At 36.0% G+C, this 21,913-nt stretch overlaps 2 protein-coding genes across 2 annotated transcripts in view; one reads left to right on the plus strand and one right to left on the minus strand.

The window, feature by feature from the left end:
* Positions 1-5,172: 5,172 nt before the first annotated feature.
* The window catches only part of LOC133521080 (dnaJ homolog subfamily C member 16), a 42,583-nt gene continuing 25,842 nt past the window's right edge, over positions 5,173-21,913 (minus strand). The window contains exons 11-14 of the mRNA XM_061855827.1: positions 14,523-14,624; positions 12,520-12,721; positions 8,547-8,667; positions 5,173-7,159 (exon numbers count right to left, since the gene is read on the minus strand). Of these exons, the coding sequence (XP_061711811.1) occupies positions 7,059-7,159; positions 8,547-8,667; positions 12,520-12,721; positions 14,523-14,624 (526 nt within the window). The 3' untranslated portion in view covers positions 5,173-7,058. The remainder of the gene's footprint in view (positions 7,160-8,546; positions 8,668-12,519; positions 12,722-14,522; positions 14,625-21,913) is intronic.
* Positions 19,567-20,930, plus strand: LOC133521079 (uncharacterized). Its single transcript, XM_061855826.1, has one exon. The coding sequence runs from the start codon at positions 19,864-19,866 to the stop codon at positions 20,836-20,838; it is 975 nt and encodes a 324-aa protein (XP_061711810.1). The 5' UTR covers positions 19,567-19,863; the 3' UTR covers positions 20,839-20,930.

The following is a 21,913-nucleotide window of genomic DNA, read 5'->3' on the forward strand; positions in this document are numbered from 1 at the left end:
TTGTTTCCAATTTGTTGAAACGCTTGTAATACGTTCTTAACCAAACGTTGTCCTAAAATTCAACTTTTACCCTAATAACGGCTTTAAATATGTTTAATTAACACAATTTGATAGATGCTTCCGCGCCCAAAACGCTCTTTGAAAATTGTGTGACGTCACAGTTTACGGTTTGACACATAACTATGTAATGTATATACATGGTTCACAGACATTTATACGCACACATACACAGCTTGTCCACCACCAAAATGGCTACGGCTTGAGTATTAAATTTTGTACTGAGAACAGACAACGGGCCCTCCCGGCCCTTGGTTGATCGAACTGTCAAACCCAGAGTTGTGACGTCATCAGAACCTTAAATGTCGTTTCGACTTGGGTCACGTGACGTGTGTTAAATTTTAAAGATATTTAAAATTCAATATTTACAAAAATATGCTCATTAGAGGTCCACTAAAGGTAGTTTAACATGTTCTTATAATCCATAAGAATTTATTGGGATACAATTCTGCCCTAAGATTTGTAGATGGAACAATAACCCTATTGCTACTTCTTATATTATCTTCCTTTTGTCGGTTTCTTTCTGACAAGAGGGACAGAAAGGGTATTTATTACTTTCCGGTCCCTCTCAGCAGAAAATGCCCGACGAAAAGATAGATATCCGGTCGCCATCAGATACATCGGAGCGACCAAGGTGCAACACGCCTCTATCGTCAAGGTGTTAGAGTGCGTGTTCAGATATTTTTGAGGACCTCGGCCGCTCCGATATATCTCATGGCGACTGTACATACTCAATAAGCCCTTTAGCCCTCAACCCTAAAATATGAATATTTTGTACATGGTTTTGGTTGTCTACCGATGGTTCATTCAATACATTATTCATGGCTAGAACCGCGAACCATTTCGTCTATTTGCATCTATAGTCCGTCAATCCATTTCCGTCAGTAAAACCGGCAAATTTAAAAATTGTAGGCACGAAGGGTTATCGTCTCATAGAAAATTTGAATTTCGCCTTTTTCTACTGACAAAGTTGTGTAACAGACTATATAGATTGGCCAAAGAAGCAAACGTGACAGGGGGGCAAATAGACGAAACTTCGGGTTTCGATCGCCCCCAGAATCTTAGCTAAAAACATTACTATGTTAACATACTTAGGTACAATATAATCAGTAGTTAATCATAACAGGTATAATAGTCCAAGATCCCAGAGCCGCCAGACCTTACTTATTTTCTCATGAATAAAATGTATGGGATAATATAGTGTTAGTATGTACTTTTAATGTCTGCATAATAGCTATATCGGCCCGACGGCCATTTGTCCGGTACAAGGTGCTAAAGGTAGGTAAAACATAATACTAACTTTTCTTAAATATTTGTGGCAGATTTTCATGTATATTTTATAAAATATTGTTAAAAATTGATAATCAACATTGCCAATTTCCGCCGGCGGTAACTTTTACCAGACGCTTTAAAGCTATCAAAGAAATATTGTAACTTTACTTATATTCTCACTCTTGATTTTTAATTATGTATTCCATACATTTTATTCATGAGAAATTGGTAAGGTCTGGCTGGCTCTGGGATCTTGCTCTATAAGGGATTTGAAGAAATATAACAACAATTAATAATTCAATACTTACAATACATTGAAAGAAAGTTAATCTATAAGAAATACCTAATAATCATATTCGAAACGATATTTTGTTAATACCAATAACAATAAGCTTAGCTAGCGTAACGGGTCGCGTTTATCCAATCTTTATCTAATTAGTTCATTACCTACAATGCGAAATTAACGGGTGGTGCGTTAACTATATACAAGAACTATAATTTCAAAGTTAAATAGTTAAATAGAGTAGACACTAAAATAAACCTTATTGGCATTACCTGTGGTCGATTTGGACGTGGGCCTAACAATTAGATCTAGATTAGCCAGGCAGACTCGAAATACAATCAGTCCCTTCAATATTACCCTCTTGCGGACAACCGTACAAAAGTTGGCAATCAAATTTGAACCAATGGTATTAGAAAATATAATTGAATTTGATTTGTTTTAAAATTCAACCAAACAAAACAAAAGCAACTCTGTTTCAAATGGAACATTCTTCAATAATAATTAAAATAAATAATAATGATTTAAATTCCCTAGGATCGTGGGACGATAGAGGTATATATTATGTATGTGTTCTCGATACATGCGATAAAATGCAAACAAAATTCAACCTTCGAGCTTCCGTTTAAGGTGCATTTAAGTCTGCTAGCGTTCTGTGCGAATACTTTTCAGTCTGCCTAGCTTCACACCTACTCCAATCCTTATTTTATCTGTTAACAAATAATATTTGGTACAAAACTTTTGACTAGCATGGTACACCCGTGATTACAAATACCGGTACAGGCAAGAGAGCTTAATACTTTTGAATACTAATCGAGGAAAATATTCTCTAAGCAATAGCTATGAGATAAAAAAATCTTATATGATTTATTAAGGAGAAAAAGTATGTCTTAACTGAAATATTACTAGACGTACAAATACTCAGATTATAGACTATGGCCAGCGAGTTTTGTCACAAAAAATGCGAAAAAAAAACTTAAGTTCCGTTAGGTTACAACCATTTTACTAGAAATCAATAAACTATATTTGAATAAAATTTGGAACATTACGTACGTTAAAATTAATATAAAATGTATTTTTATGGAGGACACCCCATACATGTAAAAAAAACCTGTCGAAATCAATATGTGGCATATCATTCGATAGGTCTTGAAAAATAATTATTATTATTTAGTAGGACATTAATTAACGATTTAATTTTAGATTTTAATTTTCTTGACATTGTATAAAATTGTGGCATACACATTATAAGAATACATGTATGTACATACATATTATGTTATATAATAATTAAGTAAATTTTTTGAGTATGTAATATTTGTATGCCATATTATGGTAAAAGAAGGAATGACATTGAAACTGTGTATACCACCCGATTGTACCATTGTTTAAGCAAATAAATATTTTGAATTGAATTGAACAACTAAGTTTTCTAGAAACGTTTAGTTTGTGGCATAACTGGCTAGCCAAGGTCCATTACAACTTTTATAGGACACAAACTGTAACATTCAACATCATTCAGGTCTTAGATTGCAGATTCAAATACCAAGCATAATTTCAGTTAAAGATGATTACGATTTATATCAAAACAACTTACGTATAATCAATAATCAACTCTAAGTTCTAGTCTTGAAAGACGAAAATGGGGAAGGCTGTGACAATCAATTTATATTATTTTAATTCCCACTTAATAATCATTGGTGTGGTCGTTCGATATTATGGTCCGTTTTACGAGTTACAACAATTATAGGGTAAAACACCCTGTTATTGGCCACGTATTTATTTAAATGGCATATCAACTTCATCCCGTGATAAGAAACGTAAATCTTATTTAGGAGTACTTCTAATTTTCAGAAGGTCCATGTAGACAAGGTAAATCGCAGATATGACATAATAAACATGTGCTTATAAAGGAAATAAGGCATTTTTTAAATATTACGATTTATTTGTTATGTCAGTAAATTCATGACCAAGGAAAACGTTATGGCGGCACCATAATATCGTTTTGACAGGACTAATACAGATTTGATATCAGTTTTTAATTTACCTTATCAATATAACCTAAACGCATAATCTATTATTATATTAAGCTAGTTGTTCAAAATTGCAAAACCGGTGCCTTTTAAATGTAAGACTAGCACCAAATACGATCTTACTGGGAACGTGAATTACTAAAATATGGTTTTACGTGAACCTAACTCACAGTCGCCAAGAGTGTATCCTGAGTAGCAAGTAGCAAAGTGTAACGTACACTATGACCGCTCGCATATATTTGCATACGTTTAATATGAGCGCCGCACGCCCCTTTTGAGTGTCCACTCAAAACATACACTCAGATGTATAGAGCAAAAAAGGTCATAAATATCTGAACACTGTCAAGGCGTTTTAATTCGTGTTCAGGTATTTTTAAGGAGCCTTTACAGTAAAAATATTATTTAAGACGACTGCACTGAACCATAATGTCACGTGTTTTATGTCGAGTTAAAAAATCTTATAAACTTGATCTAACTTACCTTCTTTTTTCTACCAATCTACATTTTTGCTATTTACTTACGTAGGAATATTTAAAATCAGTAGGTACTTAACACGAAGTGCAGTATATATCAACTATATGGCATTTATATGACTGTGACCATATGATAATCAAGCGTGTTTTAAGGCATAAGACAAAACACGGTAAAAAAGTGGTACCATAAAAAGTACCCAATAACCAATTACTGACACTACAAATATGTTATTGGCTTCAAAACCCCCACTTACTAGCCAAGATTTTCACATAGTATCTATTATCTTGTCTCATGTCAATTTTTGGAGATGGAGAGAAGGCCAATAATATATAGATTTACCCTACCTAATACTTATCATCGGTGCTCAACGCGAGTAGGAGACCTTGCAATATTTTGAAAATGAAATAATACCCAATGAAACTTGTAAATCTGTAATATCTTATTTTGTATTTTACATAAAAATGGCAGCAAATACTTCCCTATTCAAAAATGACTAGATTGTTGTCCTTTACGCGATCTATTATGACATAACTGATCTTTTTACTTTGTATTAAATTCCGTTTTACGTAACGACGTAAAAGTTCTTTTGTGGAGCTTTCCTTTCGATCATAATTTCAATAATGTCTGGAGAAACAGTTACTTTTTCACGTGATCAATTATAATCACAGTGTTAAACAAAATAGCTGTTCACAATTTAACCATAACATACACTTTATGTCCGCAAATATTAATTATTTAAATATTTTTAAACTAAATAATGGCACTTAAATTTGACGTGCCCCTACTTTTATTTTCAGTAGTATGATTTATGAAACTAATGACACTTCGACTATATTGTACTTAATACGCTAGTTATTGTGAGACAAAATAGCTAAAATACAGCTAATTTTATAAAAGTGCGAATCGATGCGAAGAGACGTCATCAGTTCAGAAGAGCATGATACTACAAGTCCATGTATACGCAAAATACATCACGCATATATATATATATGAAAACAGTCTATTATTAGTTCTTCGGCGGTACAAATGATACGAAGGGTATACGGAAAGAACATATCTTGTCAACGATGTAATAAATAATAATATAACAGAAAACGTAAGTAATATTTCAAAATCTTATTCAGCGAAAAAAAGTGACAATTACAAAAAAAAACATACTACAGAACATGCATCTGACTTATTGTAAACCTTATTGTATTAATACTTACTGAATAATTATAATCCTGGTCACGGCACCAAATTGTAAAAGCATCCCATCACATAAGTATTAAACGACCTTTATAGTTGTGAAGTTCATTGTTTAACACGACGAGCATATGCGTAACCCCCTGTCTGTGTATGATAAGGATCCTGACCAAATGATTAGCCATCTTTTTGCATTTTATTAGAGAACGATTTTTTCTGCTTTATCCTTAAACCACCCAATAATCAAAACTTGACAAGACAAATGCAATTTTGATTTTTCAAAATAAATATTCAAGATAGAATGGAATAGGAGACTTTTTTTATGGGTCTCTGGGTGGCTACAAACTATACAGCACAACTAAGGTAAGAATCCACGTTTTTTGACAACTTATGAAAGGTTAAGGTTCAAATGCTTGCAACAATTTATCTGTTAATTGTTACGAATAGTGTGCCTATATTTAGACTTGTAGTACAACGCTCCTTAAAACCGTGTTATTAATTAATTTAAATGAGAATACTTAGCGTAAATGGCAGCCATCTTACTTGACTTAATACTATTATTTGCCATTCTAACTTCCAGTGAGTCATTTAGTCTTCGTGAACAATATTCTATAGCACGCTATAATCCGCCTATAAAACGTTCGATAATACTAGATTATTTTAAATATCATTCCAGAAAGCCCTCTTTACATAAACTGCTCCCAAACGTCAGATTCGATTTTATCAGGGAACTAACGTAATGGCCTTCACACTCCGATTTGATAGTGTGGAAGGGTCTTAACGACCATTTTATAGCAAAGGGAAAAGTTACACCGAAAACGTTGCCTACGGCCTTTTAAATATGTTCGTATTATACAATTGTTGCTAAATTGTAAACTATTCATGTTTTAAATCTAAGCCATAAACCAACATTTTTATTAAACACCCCCTAAAGCGTAGTACACATGTTTCTACAAGCCTATTCAGATGATTACACGTAAGGCAAACGAGCATTCTCAGTGTAACTTTGGCCTTCGCTAAGCTTAAACACGGCAGTCAGTAATATTCACATTAATACAGATAAATGTAGGAGTGTTTCTTCAATGGGCTCATTTAAGCCCTTTTGAAAAGACACTTTTCATAGGTTCCCATAGTTCCATGAAGCTGATTTCATGTTTGAATTCTATTCTAAGACAGTTCCATCCAAAAAGTGCTACATATAAACGTGTAGCTTTCAAGTATTGGTGACATTTTCATTTTATGAATTTAGGAAAAGGCAAAAAATGTACACACAATGTAAAAATACTGACATATTGGTGTGGTCTGGTCACTCAATGGGGTGGCTGGTTGAAGTATTTTACAGATGCCGCCAGCATAGGTTTTACCTGTCAATCCTACGAATAGTGTCAAATTCTTGTTTTTTAGTCTATGCTGGCGCCATATTTAAAAACCTTTGGCAGTTATCAACCCCATTTAAAATAAAGTTTCTTTACTGAGTTTACTTAAATATCTGCGTTCAAGCATAGCTGTTGCCCTTGGATGTCTGTTACTTGCACAGATTCTTTTGGATGTCATGTTGGGCTAGCAGTGTTTTGTGACAATTTTTTTTATTGTATCTGATTTTTCATCTCATTAACTTTTTCACAAAATTTAATAATATTGGCCTATTTATGTGGTCACCCAATTAAAAAAAAGTTATTTTACTTAAATATCTCGTTCAAATTTAGCACTGGATCCCTTAGGTGCCTGGTTTTTGAAGAGCTACGTTCAGATGGACTTCACTTGGAGGTCATATCAGGCCAGTAGTTGATGTAGTAGCGGTGGGTGCTGCCTTCGAACAGTCGGTCGAGCCAGTTCTCCAGTCCGTCTAGTAAGTTTTCTGTAATAATGTTGGTGAGAATTAATGTAGGTATGTTATAACAAAAGCTTGTATGCTGAAAATTACCAAGTTTAGTTTAAACGAGGCATAGAGTTAGACCAAGATAATTCTGCAGCGATATTGATAGCACAAGCAGTGCAAGTGTTATTTATACGTCATAATTTCTTAGAAGTTTGACGTTTAAAATAACACTTGCAGACTTGTCTTGGTCTGGTTCTAAACCAGTTTCCCCTCTATGTTGGTAAGACAGTTGACTGTATTATCAAAGATATATTGATTGAGTTAGATTTTATTAAGACAATTTCGTGCTTAGAATTTGACAGGTAAACGAGTTGGCGCTGTACGGCTCCATACATTTTGCGGCAACTTTCGACGTTTGACAATTCAATGAACACAAATCATATGGCGCAGTACAGCGCCATCTATGTTGGATATCAAACTAAGGGGACGTTTTTTTTCTTAGTCTTTATTTCTTTATTACCATGGTATTATTTAGTAAACATTATTGTTAAAAATTGGAACATTTGAACGATAGCCAACTGTCAAGATCAAGAGAGACTTGAATCACTCACTACGCTTACTCGTATAATTCCACGATAGGATTCCTAAGATTGTTGAGCGTTTCCGTTTCACTTTGAACAAAAATGTTTTCGTACGCCCTCTGCTGGTCGCATTTAGCAACAGGATCTGGTGTAATTTTGTGAGCAGGTTCGATATTTGGATGTTTTTTTTGTTGATAATGGTTTTGCAATTTTTTTCAAAGCTAAGCCATTGGAGTTAGCAAGATCTACAGTTCGTTGCAGGGACCCGTCCACCTCTTCCCAGAAAAAAGCTTGGTTTAGTCGTTTATCGAATATTGGCAATTGGCTTTCCCTTTGAATTGCTTACCCGTTAATTTGATTTCGCTGTAGGAAGGGGTTTCTCTTTCAGAGAAACCGCTAAATGGAAAGGGTATCCCCTTCCTAATTCAAAAGATTCACCACACTTCACTTTAACCCCTTAACGCATGTCATAAAAATATTTTGTTTAAATTTTAAACTTTAAAAGCTGTCAATAGAGTTAAATATTATAACTGCCATATAGGGCTGCATATGCGGTAAAGGGTTAAACATAAATAAGCAATATATGATTTTATTTCTAAGCAGAGAAAGTTGAAATCGGCTTAGCCGTTATAATTTTTAATCGATACCCCTTCAAGAGGTTAGCGCTTAGGAACGGGTATCAGCTTACCCGTATTCTGAAGCGTATTAAAAAGCCAAATGAAAGGGTTTTAGTTAGCAACGGCTTTGGTAAGCAAAGCCTTACGAAATACCCCTTCCGGACCCTCGAAGGGGATACCGGGCCGGTCCCTGGTCGCAGAGGCAGCAGCTGTACGGCGGGAAGGTACCTTCCAGCAGCGGCGACGGCGGCGCCTCGTCGGAGCTGGAGTCGCGCTCGGTGAAGCCGATGAAGGCGCCCGCCTCCGGGTCCGCTGACGCGCCGAGCGACCGCGTCATTCGAGACATCCTCTGTAACAGAAACATATATTATTAAAAAAACATTTTTATTTATTTAATCTTTATTGCACAATACATGAAATGGTCACGTCACGTTTGAAAATATCGATACGAAAAAGGTGCCAGAAATATGTATACACGGCTTTATTGATATTTTCAGACGTGACTGTACAAACGGCGGACTTAATGCCTTAAGGCATTAATACACTACACATACACTACATTTTTGATACACTATTATATCCATCACTGAGCAGACGGATCACCTGATAGTAAGCGATTACCGCCGCCCATGGACACCTGCAACGCCAGAGGGGTTGTAAGTGCGTTGCCGATATTTAAGATGGGAGCACGCTCTTTTTTTCTATTACTAATCGAAATAATTCTAACAAACAATAACTCAATGACTCATGAGCTGTAGGGACTCCATAATCAGGTCGATGTCATAATATTGCATTGTCACGGGTCTTTCATAAGTGTACCAAATTTGAAGCCAATAAGACGTCAACAAGCGTTTCTAATTGAATAGGTCTCTCTAATACATTTTGTCTGGCTGATGTTGATATCTATTGTATCGGAGAGTCAATTTTTTAATCGCCATTCGGGATTGGTCTCGTAGTATAAGTTGCTCAGTGTATAGTCGTTAGATTTGTAGCTGACCCAAACGGCTTATCCTTTGTCTATTGTTAACTAAAACGGTGCGTGCCACTACCTGCAAAAAAAGGGCTCGGTCACTTTAACCGGTTATTTAATTACAACTCCTATGGTAATTGAAATAAGATTCAAAATGAACAAATGGAAAAATAATTTGCGATTTCTTGTGTGGTCCCTATACGGTTACTGAGTGCCGGCGAGTCGAACGCAACCGATCCAATCTAAAAAGTGTCCTCGATATGCGTATCAGAGAGCACACCTACACTGGTTTTTTGAGCGTTGGACTAGCCCGCGCTCAGGTGCCAATTAGGATTATACGACCCTTTTTTTGCAGGTAGTGGCACGCACGGTTTTTATTTTTTTATTTTTTTTTTATTTATTCAGGATTACAACAGCTTATAATAATTACATGTGCAATTTTAAATTTTAAGTGTATAAAGCCAATTACAGTAATCCACAAGGTCAAATCGTGATATAAGTAAATAGTTAAGAAGGTAGTTACAGAATAGTAGGTATACATTAGTGAACATGATTGAGCACTTACTGAGACACAATTAGCTAAACAAATATATAAAAAGAACCTTTTTTATACTCTGATTAATTATTGAATTGAATATTGAGGTAGGCAATATATTATAAAACAATATTTCAATATTATGTGTAAGCTAGGTCTAGAACCAGTACGGATATTTATGTCTACATATATATCATATATACACGATGATTTTTAATCCGTGAACAGGAGTGGAATAATATTAAAATTTAGCCCAAATTAAACTTATTCGGCGAGGTCTCGCGTTATTTCTTCACTGTTTAATTAATTAAAAGTGAAAACATAGTTAAAACAAGTAACCATTGAATACATGGTCATCCTACAGTATAATAAAGTTTAACTATGATACGTCAAGTGCCATCAGTATGGCGGGAAATTTGATGGATCTTATGTCAATAAATACTTCTATGTACTTGTAATCTTATCAGTGCTGCACTGATAACGACGAAAATAATTGGTACTTAGGTGATTAACATAAAGTGCATTTCCTAAACTTTTATTTGCAAGCTACTTAACAAGTTAAATTTTGAACAAGTAAAACGATTTGTTTTTAAACTGTACAATTTAATAAATAAATACAAAACAATAAAAGCAACTGCATACCTGACCAACTAAAACATAAAAAAGATTATTTTAAACATAATTTAACAGGTGTTCAAAATGACCACCGTGTTGTTCTTGACACAGCTCCGCTCGACGCCTGTGATTATTTTTAATTCTGCGAAGAGAATTGCTAGCCCTTATTTCGTCAAATGCGTTGCATATTCTTTGGCGGAGTTCTAGTACAGTATTGGACTCTTGTTCATAAACAATTCGTTTTACGTCACTCCAAAGGTAAAAATCCAATGGAGTGAGATCTGGACTGCGTGGAGGCCATGCGATAGGGCCGCCGCGGCCGATCCACCGCCCAGGGAATTCCGCGTTCAGGTAGTCGCGAACCCTATGTTCAAAATGTGCAGGGGCACCATCATGCTGGAAATGCAAGTTATTCAAATTCCTCAGTGGCACTTCATCCAACAACTCTGTTACCATATGCCTTAGCAAATTTAGGTAGTTTCCTCCATTTAATCTCTCTTCTATGAATATGGGTCCAATTAATGTCTCATTAATTATCCCTGCCCACACATTTACCGAGAAACGCACTTGAAACGCGTTTCTTCGGGTGAGCCGAGGATTTTCGGCAGCCCAAAAGTGTTCATTATGGACATTAAATTGACCGACACGCGTGAAGGTCGATTCATCCGACCACAAGATATTGGTTTCGATGTTTCTCTCGAACCACTGACAGAAAGCAACCCTCCCTGCAAAATCTGTTGGTAGAATATCTTGCACAGGTCGAAAATGAAAGGGATGTAAATCGGACAAGTTAAGCAACCGCCACACGAAGGATTGACTCACTCGAAATCTTCTCGCTGCTTGCCTAGTGCTCCTTCGAGGATCCAGAGCAAAGAATCTTAAGATTCGTCGATCCAGATCGTCAGGATGACGACGAGGTCGACCGGGTGCTTGAGCATGTTGCGGCACTGTAAACTGCCCGAAGTCACGTAGGTTTTGGTGCATGCGGTTTATCAAATTGTGTCTGGGAATCGGGACGTTTGGATGAAGTTCGTGAAATAACTGTTGGGTTCGTCTTGTGCTGTTCGTTTGTATCGACAAACGTACAATGTCGTAACGCTCGATATTTGAGTACGGATATGGTGGAGGCATGATTTTTGGAAAATTAGTTATAATTTTCTCATTCAATATTCACGACTCTGACTTTGTTTATGCGTACGACAAAAGTGATTGACAATGTCAAGGACAGGGTTTACTCATAAATTGTCAATTGCTAATAAGTTTGTAAAGAGGTTACAAACTCATTAAAACCGATAAGGTAGTAGAGTGACAAGGATTTTAGGATAAAATTTAACTCAAAATTAAAATTATGATTAAAAACAAACAAATTTGTTTCCACGTAATTACTACTTTAACGTAATCTCCATCAATTACTGAGTTAGAAGAGATGGTTCCTGTTCACGGATTAAGAATCATCGTGTATAGGAGTGTGTGTGTGTGTGTGTGTGTGTGTGTGCGTGTATGTAATTACATAATTTTAATTAGTTATATAATAAGTTGATTAAGATACCATGAGTAGAAACGCTCATTGCATTCTACTGATTACCCCGGCTAGTAGCCGATACAACCTTTATTATTTTAGATTTGAATAAGTGTTTGGATCCGAGAAACAAATCGATATCTTTGAACTTACCATTGTAAATTTTTGAGATGCGTGCAAAAACAGAGTTTTTACCATATTTGGTAGAATGGTAAGGTATGTTTAATAATGCTGTATGTCTTGTGCGACGTAAGGGTGTAAGTTTTAGTTAACAATAGACAAAGAATAAGCCGTTGGGGGCCAGCTACAAATCTAACGACTATACCGACCCCACTTTCAGTGGCTGGTGTAACACGTTGTATACGTCCCACTGCCGGGCACATAGTTACAGGTACTTATGTGCCTAGCAGTTTCTAAAGTTTTGAATCTTAGTAGTATATTGACCGTACCTTGTGCGTCTTGGAGTCCTCTGAACTCTTAGAGGTAGAAGAAGTCAAACACAGCACTAACGTCAGTTCTAAAGTTTTGAACCTTAACATCATTGAAATAGAGTCGACATTACCTTGTGCGGCTTGGCGCCCTCGGGATGCTTGGCGTGGTATATGCAGAAGTAGTTGCGGTGCGGGTTCAGTGCCAGCACTGTGCCCACGCAGTTCCTGGCGTTGACTCGCAGCTCCTGCCCTCCTAGAGACAGCTGCAGCACGCGACGGAACCACTCGATGTTTCTTTCTACTTGGAGATACGCGAAGAGGAGGGTTTTGTTTCTGTAAATTGAAAAAGTAAATTTAGATGTTAAGCTATTTATTTGTAGCTTCAAGAAAGATTGGCAGTTTAAGTTCGCTCCGTGGTTTTGGCGATACGAAGGAACACATGACACAAATACCCACACACATGTACAGACTGCTAAAATTATAACCCTTACCGTTTCGAATCTGGCCTACGGCAATGGAGTCTGATGACATTTTTTTTTAGTATATGACATCTAGTTCATTATATTTGTTGATCGAGCGAAGCGTCTGCGTTATATCTTGAGCAAAAATGTTTTAGACTACGCGAAAGAAGTGCCCTATATAAATATCGTTCGTTGCGGCTCGGTGGAGTCTCCTGTCTGTCACTGTGATGCCGTGGAACAGAGTATCCAACATATTTCACAAAATATAAGAATGCCCAGGTACTCGATATACTGGAGGCCCCCGGAAGACCTGGTAAAACTGAACGACGAAACTATCAAGTGGATTAATTTTCTGGAGTTAGATTTATGATCTCTGTATCTGTAGATATAATGCCATACGCTTTAACGCTGGCGAAATTTCACCATTGTGCGCACCACCACTGTGCGGCACAAGCATTTTTGTACTGAATATGCTTGTGCCGCACAGTGCTGCACACTGGTGGAATCTCGCCATAAGATTTACAAATGGTCAGTTAGCTCTGCACAATATTGTAGGTATTTTGTTTTGTTAGAGGACATTCACAAGAATATATTATCTTGCAAGTGTTACGACATGCACGAGGAATGTTTTTCCAATAAACGTTCTGTTGCCAGTTATTGTCCATTGTTCAGTAATTACATCTCAAATAATGGCCAATTGTTCTTTGACCTCAAACTATCTATCAATGAAAGGGCAATTATTGAATTGCCCGACATATTGATGTCGGGTCGCAGATATATTGGTATTGGGAGGCGGACAAAACTGTGACGTTTTACAGGCAATTGAGTCTAATTTGTGGTAATTTTCATTAATAAATTGTATAAGCGGTGGTGGACGAGTGGATATGACGTCCGACTTCCAATCCGGAGGACGGGGGTTCAAATCCTGCCTGGCAAACCAATGAGTTTTTCGGAACTTATGTACGAAATATCATTTGATATTTACCACTAGCTTTTCGGTGATGAAAAACATCGTGAGAAAACTTGCATACATCTGCGAAGAAATTTAAAGGTGTATGTGAAGTTCCCAATCCGCATTGGGCTAGCGTGGGGACTAGCGAGCTCTCTCGCGCATGAGAGGAGGCCTGTGCCCAGCAGTGGGACGTATATAGGCTGAATTATTATATTATTACTATTCAATTGTATCCCAGTATTTACTAAGCGGCGTTACGATAAAAAAAAAAACATGCATAAAAATGTATCGTTCGGAGAAGTATATCTCAAAAGACAGTTAAATGTAACCTGCGCCACTCGGGCCAAAAAAACAAATTGATTTTCTGTTCTCTGACCGGAAAGCATCAACTTTCGGCGCGCTGCGCTAAACAACGTTGCCGCTTTCCGGCTCCGTCGAGTAGAAAAAGAGTGCACACACCTCGGTCAGTATATAAGAAAGCTTCAAATCACAGATGATGATGAGAGACATTTCTTACTTTACTGCCCTAGGTATGTAATACATATACTATGTAATACACATCATTCATCAAATCACGTCACATCAGCCACGTAAAAACACAACTTTACAATAGAATTATTTCCCCCTATTATTTGTATTTCCCCCTTTCTGGAATTAAATGTCTCTTTCACAGGGTTCAAAAACTGACGTCCATTTGAGGGTTTAGATTTAGAACACTTACTTGCGGTATGGCCACACGATCTTGTGAAACTTGGACAGCAGCTGCACTCTGCTCTGCATGTCCACGAGAAGCACAATGGTGCGGCACCCAGGTTTCAGCAATCTGTGGAACATTACAACGTTAGATTCTAGTGCACAAATTTTAACGTATATAAATATAAATTAATATACTTCGTGTCATCCACGATGACGCGCAGATTAGTCAAATCTAACCTTTAATAACATGACATTACGAGTCAAGGCGTCGTCGTGAATGACACGACCTAGGTATATACGGGATAGGAAGCAGAGCAAAAGAGAGTAGAGTACAAAGGAGATTTTCACTTGTTGAGTCCGATAGACGCGATACGCGCGCGCCCAGAGTGACAATCAAAATTAAATTCTTAATTTTAAAGCCTCAAGGTTGTTGTTGGACTGGCAAATTTAGATCCCTTTTTAACTTAGAAAAGCCGTACCAGATTTTTTTTTAAAGTAGAAAGTACGATATATTACTACGACATATATGTAACGTATTTCCTAGACGTATCAAATCAATGATTTACATATTTGAAGTACCTATTTGTATTTGTTATAATTGTTAGTATAAAATACAGATTTAAGTCTTTTGCTTTTTTTTGTAACAGCCACGGACCTGTATATATTTATTTCTGCATATGAAACTATAGGTCTATTTTTGTCTATAAGTTTTGATCAAAAATTTTGTATGACTATTTGTTTATTATTTAGAAAAAAAAAAAATAGAAAACAAAAATACGTTATCAAAATCCTTCAACTATTTATCTTTATCCTACTAGTAGCTTAACGACTTCTAAGCAGGGGAATTCGTGGGCTGATGCTTAATTTTCTTGATTATCTTAAATGGATAACCTTAACCTTACATCCGATACAACACACCCACAATGTACTGGCCTTTAGCCAACACTTTCACATATGCACACGTGGTAAACCAAACATAATATATACTTACAGTCGATCGCCATCAGATATATCGGAGCGACCAAGGTGCTCACAAATATCTGAACACGCCTTTATTGTCAAGGCGTTAGAGTGCGTGTTCAGATATTTTGGAGTACGTCGGCCGCCCCGATATATCTGATGGCGTAAACCGAAACTTACTTCAAGGTTTGTGTGCGCATTGTATTACTGCGTCACTTTGGTTATCTTTTATGACAATAAGCAATGTTTAGTTGTGCTTTTAACGTACATAGTGACATGTGTTACTTTATCTCGCACTTATTAGAATACGAATTAGGAAGTGACCGCTACGTTCGCATTAGGGAACGCATTAACCGGTCAAATTTTATAACCGGTTACGGTTATGCCCGAAAAATGTGAGTATACGTCATGGTTTTTTTAGGATTTCGTGCCCAAAGGGTAAAACAGGACTTACTAAGACTCCGCTGTCAGTCCGTTTGTCCGTCTGTCACCAGCCTGTATCTCATGAACTGTATTAGTTAGACAGTTGAAATTTTCAGATGATGTATTTCTGTAGCCGCTATAACAACAAATACTAAAAAAGGGTTCCCATACAAAAAACGTGATTGTTTTGCCGTTTTTATAGATAATGGTACGGAACTCTTCGTGCGCGAATCCGACTCGCACTTAACCGGTTAATAAAATTCACAAAATACAGAAAAACTTAAAATACGACCTTGGACGTGATACAATATTCCATCAAAATATTTCATAAATAAGGGATGTAAATTTGATATATTTTCGTTACTAAAATATACAAATACAAAAAAAATATAGTCAAGAGGCGTCTCAGCCAAAAAAAAGCAGGATATTGTAGTTATTAGAAGGTCAATTCATAGAATTTAAGTCATAAATAAATAACCGTAACCGGTCATTCGAGTTTCCAATAATCGGTTAAGAAATTTTGTCGAAATTATTGGTTACGGTTATAACCGATTTACATTCCTTATATAATACTCATTTGACATGATTTATCATTTAACGGACATTTCACCCTATGGTACTTTATTTAACTAGATTATTCTGCAAATAAATCTTAAAAAAGACGTCAATAACCAGGGGTCGTACAAAAAGTGCGGATGACGTCAAACCACTTATAGGATGATTTCAAATAGTATTTTTGATTTTCATAAACAATTATCACTTATCATTTATCAACCTCTTTATTAAACGATATCGCCACTTGAAATGAGTAAGTACGTTTTTGACTGACACATTGTCAATCAGATGAACAATAAATTGACTTCGTTATTGTTTAGCTATTGTATCTTCACGATTATATTTAGCTAAAATTTATATTTACTAATGTATAAGAAAACGCTCTAAAATGTCATCTTTACTCGAATATTGTGGCAATTTTCCGTTTTTGGAGGTAACGTGACAAACACGTATACTGCTAATCTTACCTACTGTTGTCACTTTTGACTATTAAACCTATTTATCTGAGGATCCCACAGACTTGTTCTAACTAATTTCAAATAATTATACCTTATGGTAACAAGTTTCGTGAAATTTATTTTATTCACTACATCACCCTACCACCTGTATTATTAATTCCATGGATTTATTTACGATTATTTTGTTACTTCATTAATAATACTTTGTTACTACATGTCACACGGAAGTTTAAATACAAACTCAAATATCATCCTGTGTGCAAGATTACGTCATTTTTAAGTCATCCGCACTTTTTGTCCGACCCCTGTCAATAACCTTAAAATAATAAATCGCAATATAAACATGTTATCACCGGTTGTTATGAAATCAAAAGAAACAAGCAAATCATGCAAGTCATAGTGATTATTACTTCTTGTAACATAGTAAGTAACCTAAAAACAGGCTGATTTTAAAGTAAATGATACGTTTATACTTATTAAATATCGAAACAAATATTGAAAATTTCCAACAATAGAAATTGCAACACAACCTTGATTAATTTATTTCGAAAAATTTTGACCCCCGCTGTAAGAAAAAATAAGAAAAGGCCGACCCCGTTCCCCGATGTTTAATATTTATTTATTACGTAAGAATGTAAAGGAAAAAATAAATACACATTTGATTGATTTATCTTATACCTTTAAACGAGCAATTCTTGTATATATATATTTCTGTGATCTCGGAAACGGCTCTAACGATTTCGCTGAAATTTGGTATATGGGGGTTTTTGGGGGTATACAATCTATCTAGATTAGTCTTATGTTTGGGAAAACGCGTGTTTTCGAGTTTTCATGCGTTTTTCTTTCGACGCAGAATATGGTCGCTAATTTCGTATTGCCGGCCACTGTTCGTCTGGTCCAGCAGGTTAAGACGCGGACTGCTAAACGAGTGTTACGGGTTCGAATCTCGCCCGGTGACTAACTTTTGTTTTTTTTTATATGTTCAAGTTTATATATAATTTTTTAATTTTTATTGTTTTAGGCAAGTTTAAATTAGTAAAAAATGTAGTTAAGATTATTACCTATACACCACCAAAATTACGTAAGTAAATATTCATTATTGCACCAACAATTATACATTTTACATACATATAAAACTACAAAATAAAATTCCAATTCTTAGGAAAAGTAATTTTTATTTTTTGGTATTTGTCAGCTTTGGTTTTATTTTAAAGTTTTTCTTTATCATTTATATTTACATACGATTTTGATCGGTCCGCGCTTTTTCAAAGTATAATATTAATTTTGCACATTTTTAGGGTTCCGTAGCCAAATGGCAAAAAACGGAACCCTTATAGATTCGTCATGTCCGTCTGTCTGTCCGATTCTGTCACAGCCACTTTTTTCCGAAACTATAAGAGCTATACTGTTCAAACTTAGTAAGTGAATGTATTCTATGAACCGCATTAAGATGTTCACACAAAAATAGAAAAAAAACAATAAATTTTGGGGGTTCCCCATACTTAGAACTGAAACTCAAAAAATCTTTTTTCATCAAACCCATACGTGTGGGGTATCTATGGATAGGTCTTCGAAAATGATATTTAGGTTTCTAATATCATTTTTTCCTAAACTGAATAGTTTGCGCGAGAGACACTTCTAAAGTGAAAAAATGTGTCCCCCCCCCCTGTAACTTCTAAAATAACAGAATGAAAAATCTAAAAAAAATATATGATATACATTACCATGCAAACTTCCACCGAAAATTGGTTTGAACGAGATCTAGTGAGTAGTTTTTTTTTAATACGTCATAAAATTTAAATATTTTTTTTTTCATCAAACCCATACGTGTGGGGCATCTATGGATAGGTCTTCAAAAATGATATTTAGGTTCCTAATATCATTTTTTTCTAAACTGAATAGTTTGCGCGAGAGACACTTCCAAAGTGGTAAAATGTTGAACAAGATCTAGTAAGTAGATTTTTTTTAATACGTCTTAAATGGTACGGAACCCTTCATGCGCGAGTCCGACTCGCACTTGGCCGCTTTTTGATCTTATGTCAGAACTCAGAAATATCAAGACTCCCTCGCACCCGCTTGCAAGAAAAAATAAGACACGGTCGACACCAATAAAATCATCTCACGTAATAAATTAATGCCGCCTTGATAAGTAGGTAATTTACTATCTACACATCAAGGGTGTTAGAAGTATTTCAAAATAATTAATTTTTGTACAAGACTGCATTTATGTATCTTTCACTGGTTAAAGCACTCCGCATAAATAACTTAAGGCAACGCACAATCGGTTCTATATCTTCCACTTCCAGACAATTGGGTAGTAGAGATAAGAAAAATAACAAAGGAATTGTCCTTTAGGACTTCATAAACAGTATGTATTGAGAAATTCCGTTTTTAAACTCATTCCCTTTAAGACAGTTTCTACAATTCCAACATCGTGTATAACAATAATCGCTGTAAATAATAGAAAAATAATATGACAAGCAATTCTGGCCCTTAGTTCATTGATATAAAGATATGTATAAGTACAGTATATTAATGATTTCTAAAGTATTATAAACAACATTTTAAGTGAGTTCGATAAGAGAGGAATTGTTTATTTAACTGTTTATATTTAGATAACATCTCTTAATCGTTAGCAGTAGTTAATATGACATCAAATCACGTAATGATAAGTCAATGGTCTATAAATAATGGATCATTATTTAATCTCCGCACTTGCCAATTTCTTACGCGCGTGTCAGTCACATTAGATCATTCATAGCGACAAAACATACCCTTTTTTATTGTACCAATATTAATTCATGGTGCGTAATGTTTGGGTCAAATACGCGGAACTAAACAACCTTGACAATCTATTAGTAAAGATATCATTATACAGGCAGCACTCATCACGAGTGACTTTTTAAGCTACGCGCGCTACACGCGGCCTCAGTGCGTTGTTGAACATTGACCAGTGTTGTGCTTTTTAAGATGGCTCCCTCTAGAGACAACGAGATCAAATCTTCAGCTTTGGAACTGATCGGGAACACACCTATAGTAGCTTTGGATCGTTTATATTCCGGCCCTGGACGTATCTTAGCGAAATGCGAATTCATGAACCCTGGGGGTTCTATCAAATGCCGATCCGCGTTGTACATGATACAGAATGCTAGGAAGAATGGTAATTTGAAGCCTGGGAGCCCAGTTGTTGAAGTGACATCAGGGAATCAAGGAACTGGTCTAGCTGTGGTATGTTCAGTGCTTGGACATCCTCTGACTCTGACGATGTCTAAAGGGAACAGCGTGCAACGAGCTATACATATGGAGGCGCTAGGAGCGAAATGCGTTCGAGTTCCTCAAGTTGAAGGTAGCTACGGAAAAGTGACTTTAGCTGATGTGGAAGCGGCAGAAAAAGCAGGATTAAGGATAGTAGATGAAACCGGAGCATTCCTCGTTAATCAGTTCCATAATGATGCCAATGTCAATTCTCATTACGATTCGACAGGGCCTGAGATTTGGAGGCAGACTGGAGGGCATGTAGACGCTTTTATAGCCACCGTTGGAACGGCCGGTACTTTTACGGGTGTTTCTAAGTTTTTGAAGGAGAAAAACCCAGAAGTTGTTACTTATGTAGTGGAACCAGAAGGTGCTGAGCCGATAGCCGGAAAGACAATTACGAAGCCGTGTCATCTGCTGCAAGGATCAGGATATGGGGCTGTTCCTGGGCTATTCAAGTTTGAGTACATGGATGGTACTATAAGTGTATCTGATGAGGAGGCTGTGCATTATAAGAAGCTGCTGGGAGAGAAGGAAGGTTTATATGTTGGCTACACAAGCGGGGCGAATGTGGCCGCCGCGGTGAAGTTGCTCAGCTCAGGGAAATTGCCGAAGGACGCATGGGTGGTCACAATGCTGAATGACACGGGGTTGAAATACACTCCAGTGCCGGAGGAGTTGACAAAGTGAATGTGCTTGTGAGGAAACGTCGTTAAGATTTAGGGACATATTGCGGGAGGGAATGTTAAACGGTTAAAATAAAGTGATGAGTACTTTCTAAATGTTTCGTTTTAAAACTAAACCCTTAATAATCTCTTGTGTTATTTTCATATTAATCATGATATTTGCTGAGCACGTGCTTTAAAAGCCGACAGTAAATTTTAATTACATAACAAATTATAATTATGTTCGACATATCTTCCGTAACAAAAAAGTAAAGATAAGTTTGAATTGCTCTTTGAACACGTAGGCGTTGACACTTAAATACTAGTATTAATAATGAATATTAATCAGTGGCCTTAGCCCTAAAACATTGTAGGCGTTCAAAACTCATATAAGTATTAGAGAAAACTGGCCAAGTGCGAGTTGGATGAGTTGTGAAAGTTGCTAAGGGTTCCGTACTGTTTTTATTATTCGTTTTTATGACTTATGATTTTTATTGCAAGCTTTTATTTAACTTGCCCTGTTAGTGTGTATGTACTCGTATGTATGTATGTTAATGTGGGTGAAATCTTGGAAGCTAAATTTGACCCACTTTCTGAAATTTTGCATACATATGTAAATCGGATGACAATCCAATATTATGATGACATGGAGCTGATCTGATGATGGAGACAGGAGGTGGCCATGGGAACTCTGTGATATAACGATGCAAAAAAATTGTGTTTGGGGTTGTTATAATTGTCTCGATGAGTTTTAGTTGCCTGTGGAAAGAAAAGTACAGGCAGCGACAAAAGCTTGTACCAAAATTGAAAGTTTTGCCAAAAACTTATTATTTATATATATAGATTAGATTAGATGATTTATTTCATGAAAGACAATTACATAACAAATTTGCATTGATGTCAAAAATATAAGAATTTCTATCATGATGTATATATATATATAACAGACATACACACTTTTTGTGAACTTCAAATGTCTCAATGGACGGACGTATAATATGTATATGTACTTATAGTGATAGTACGGAACTGTAAAAACCAACAGTTGAGTGTAGTCCAATGAAATACTTTTTGTTGCTAAGGAATAAGGATAAGCTTCC

This window comes from Cydia pomonella, chromosome 9 (assembly GCF_033807575.1).
Source record: "Cydia pomonella isolate Wapato2018A chromosome 9, ilCydPomo1, whole genome shotgun sequence".
Classification (NCBI taxonomy): Eukaryota; Metazoa; Arthropoda; class Insecta; order Lepidoptera; family Tortricidae; genus Cydia; species Cydia pomonella.

Bases quoted from the DNA above. Each gene is read 5' to 3' on its own strand.
- LOC133521079 (XM_061855826.1), top strand. From the start codon at position 19,864: ATGGCTCCCTCTAGAGACAACGAGATCAAATCTTCAGCTTTGGAACTG.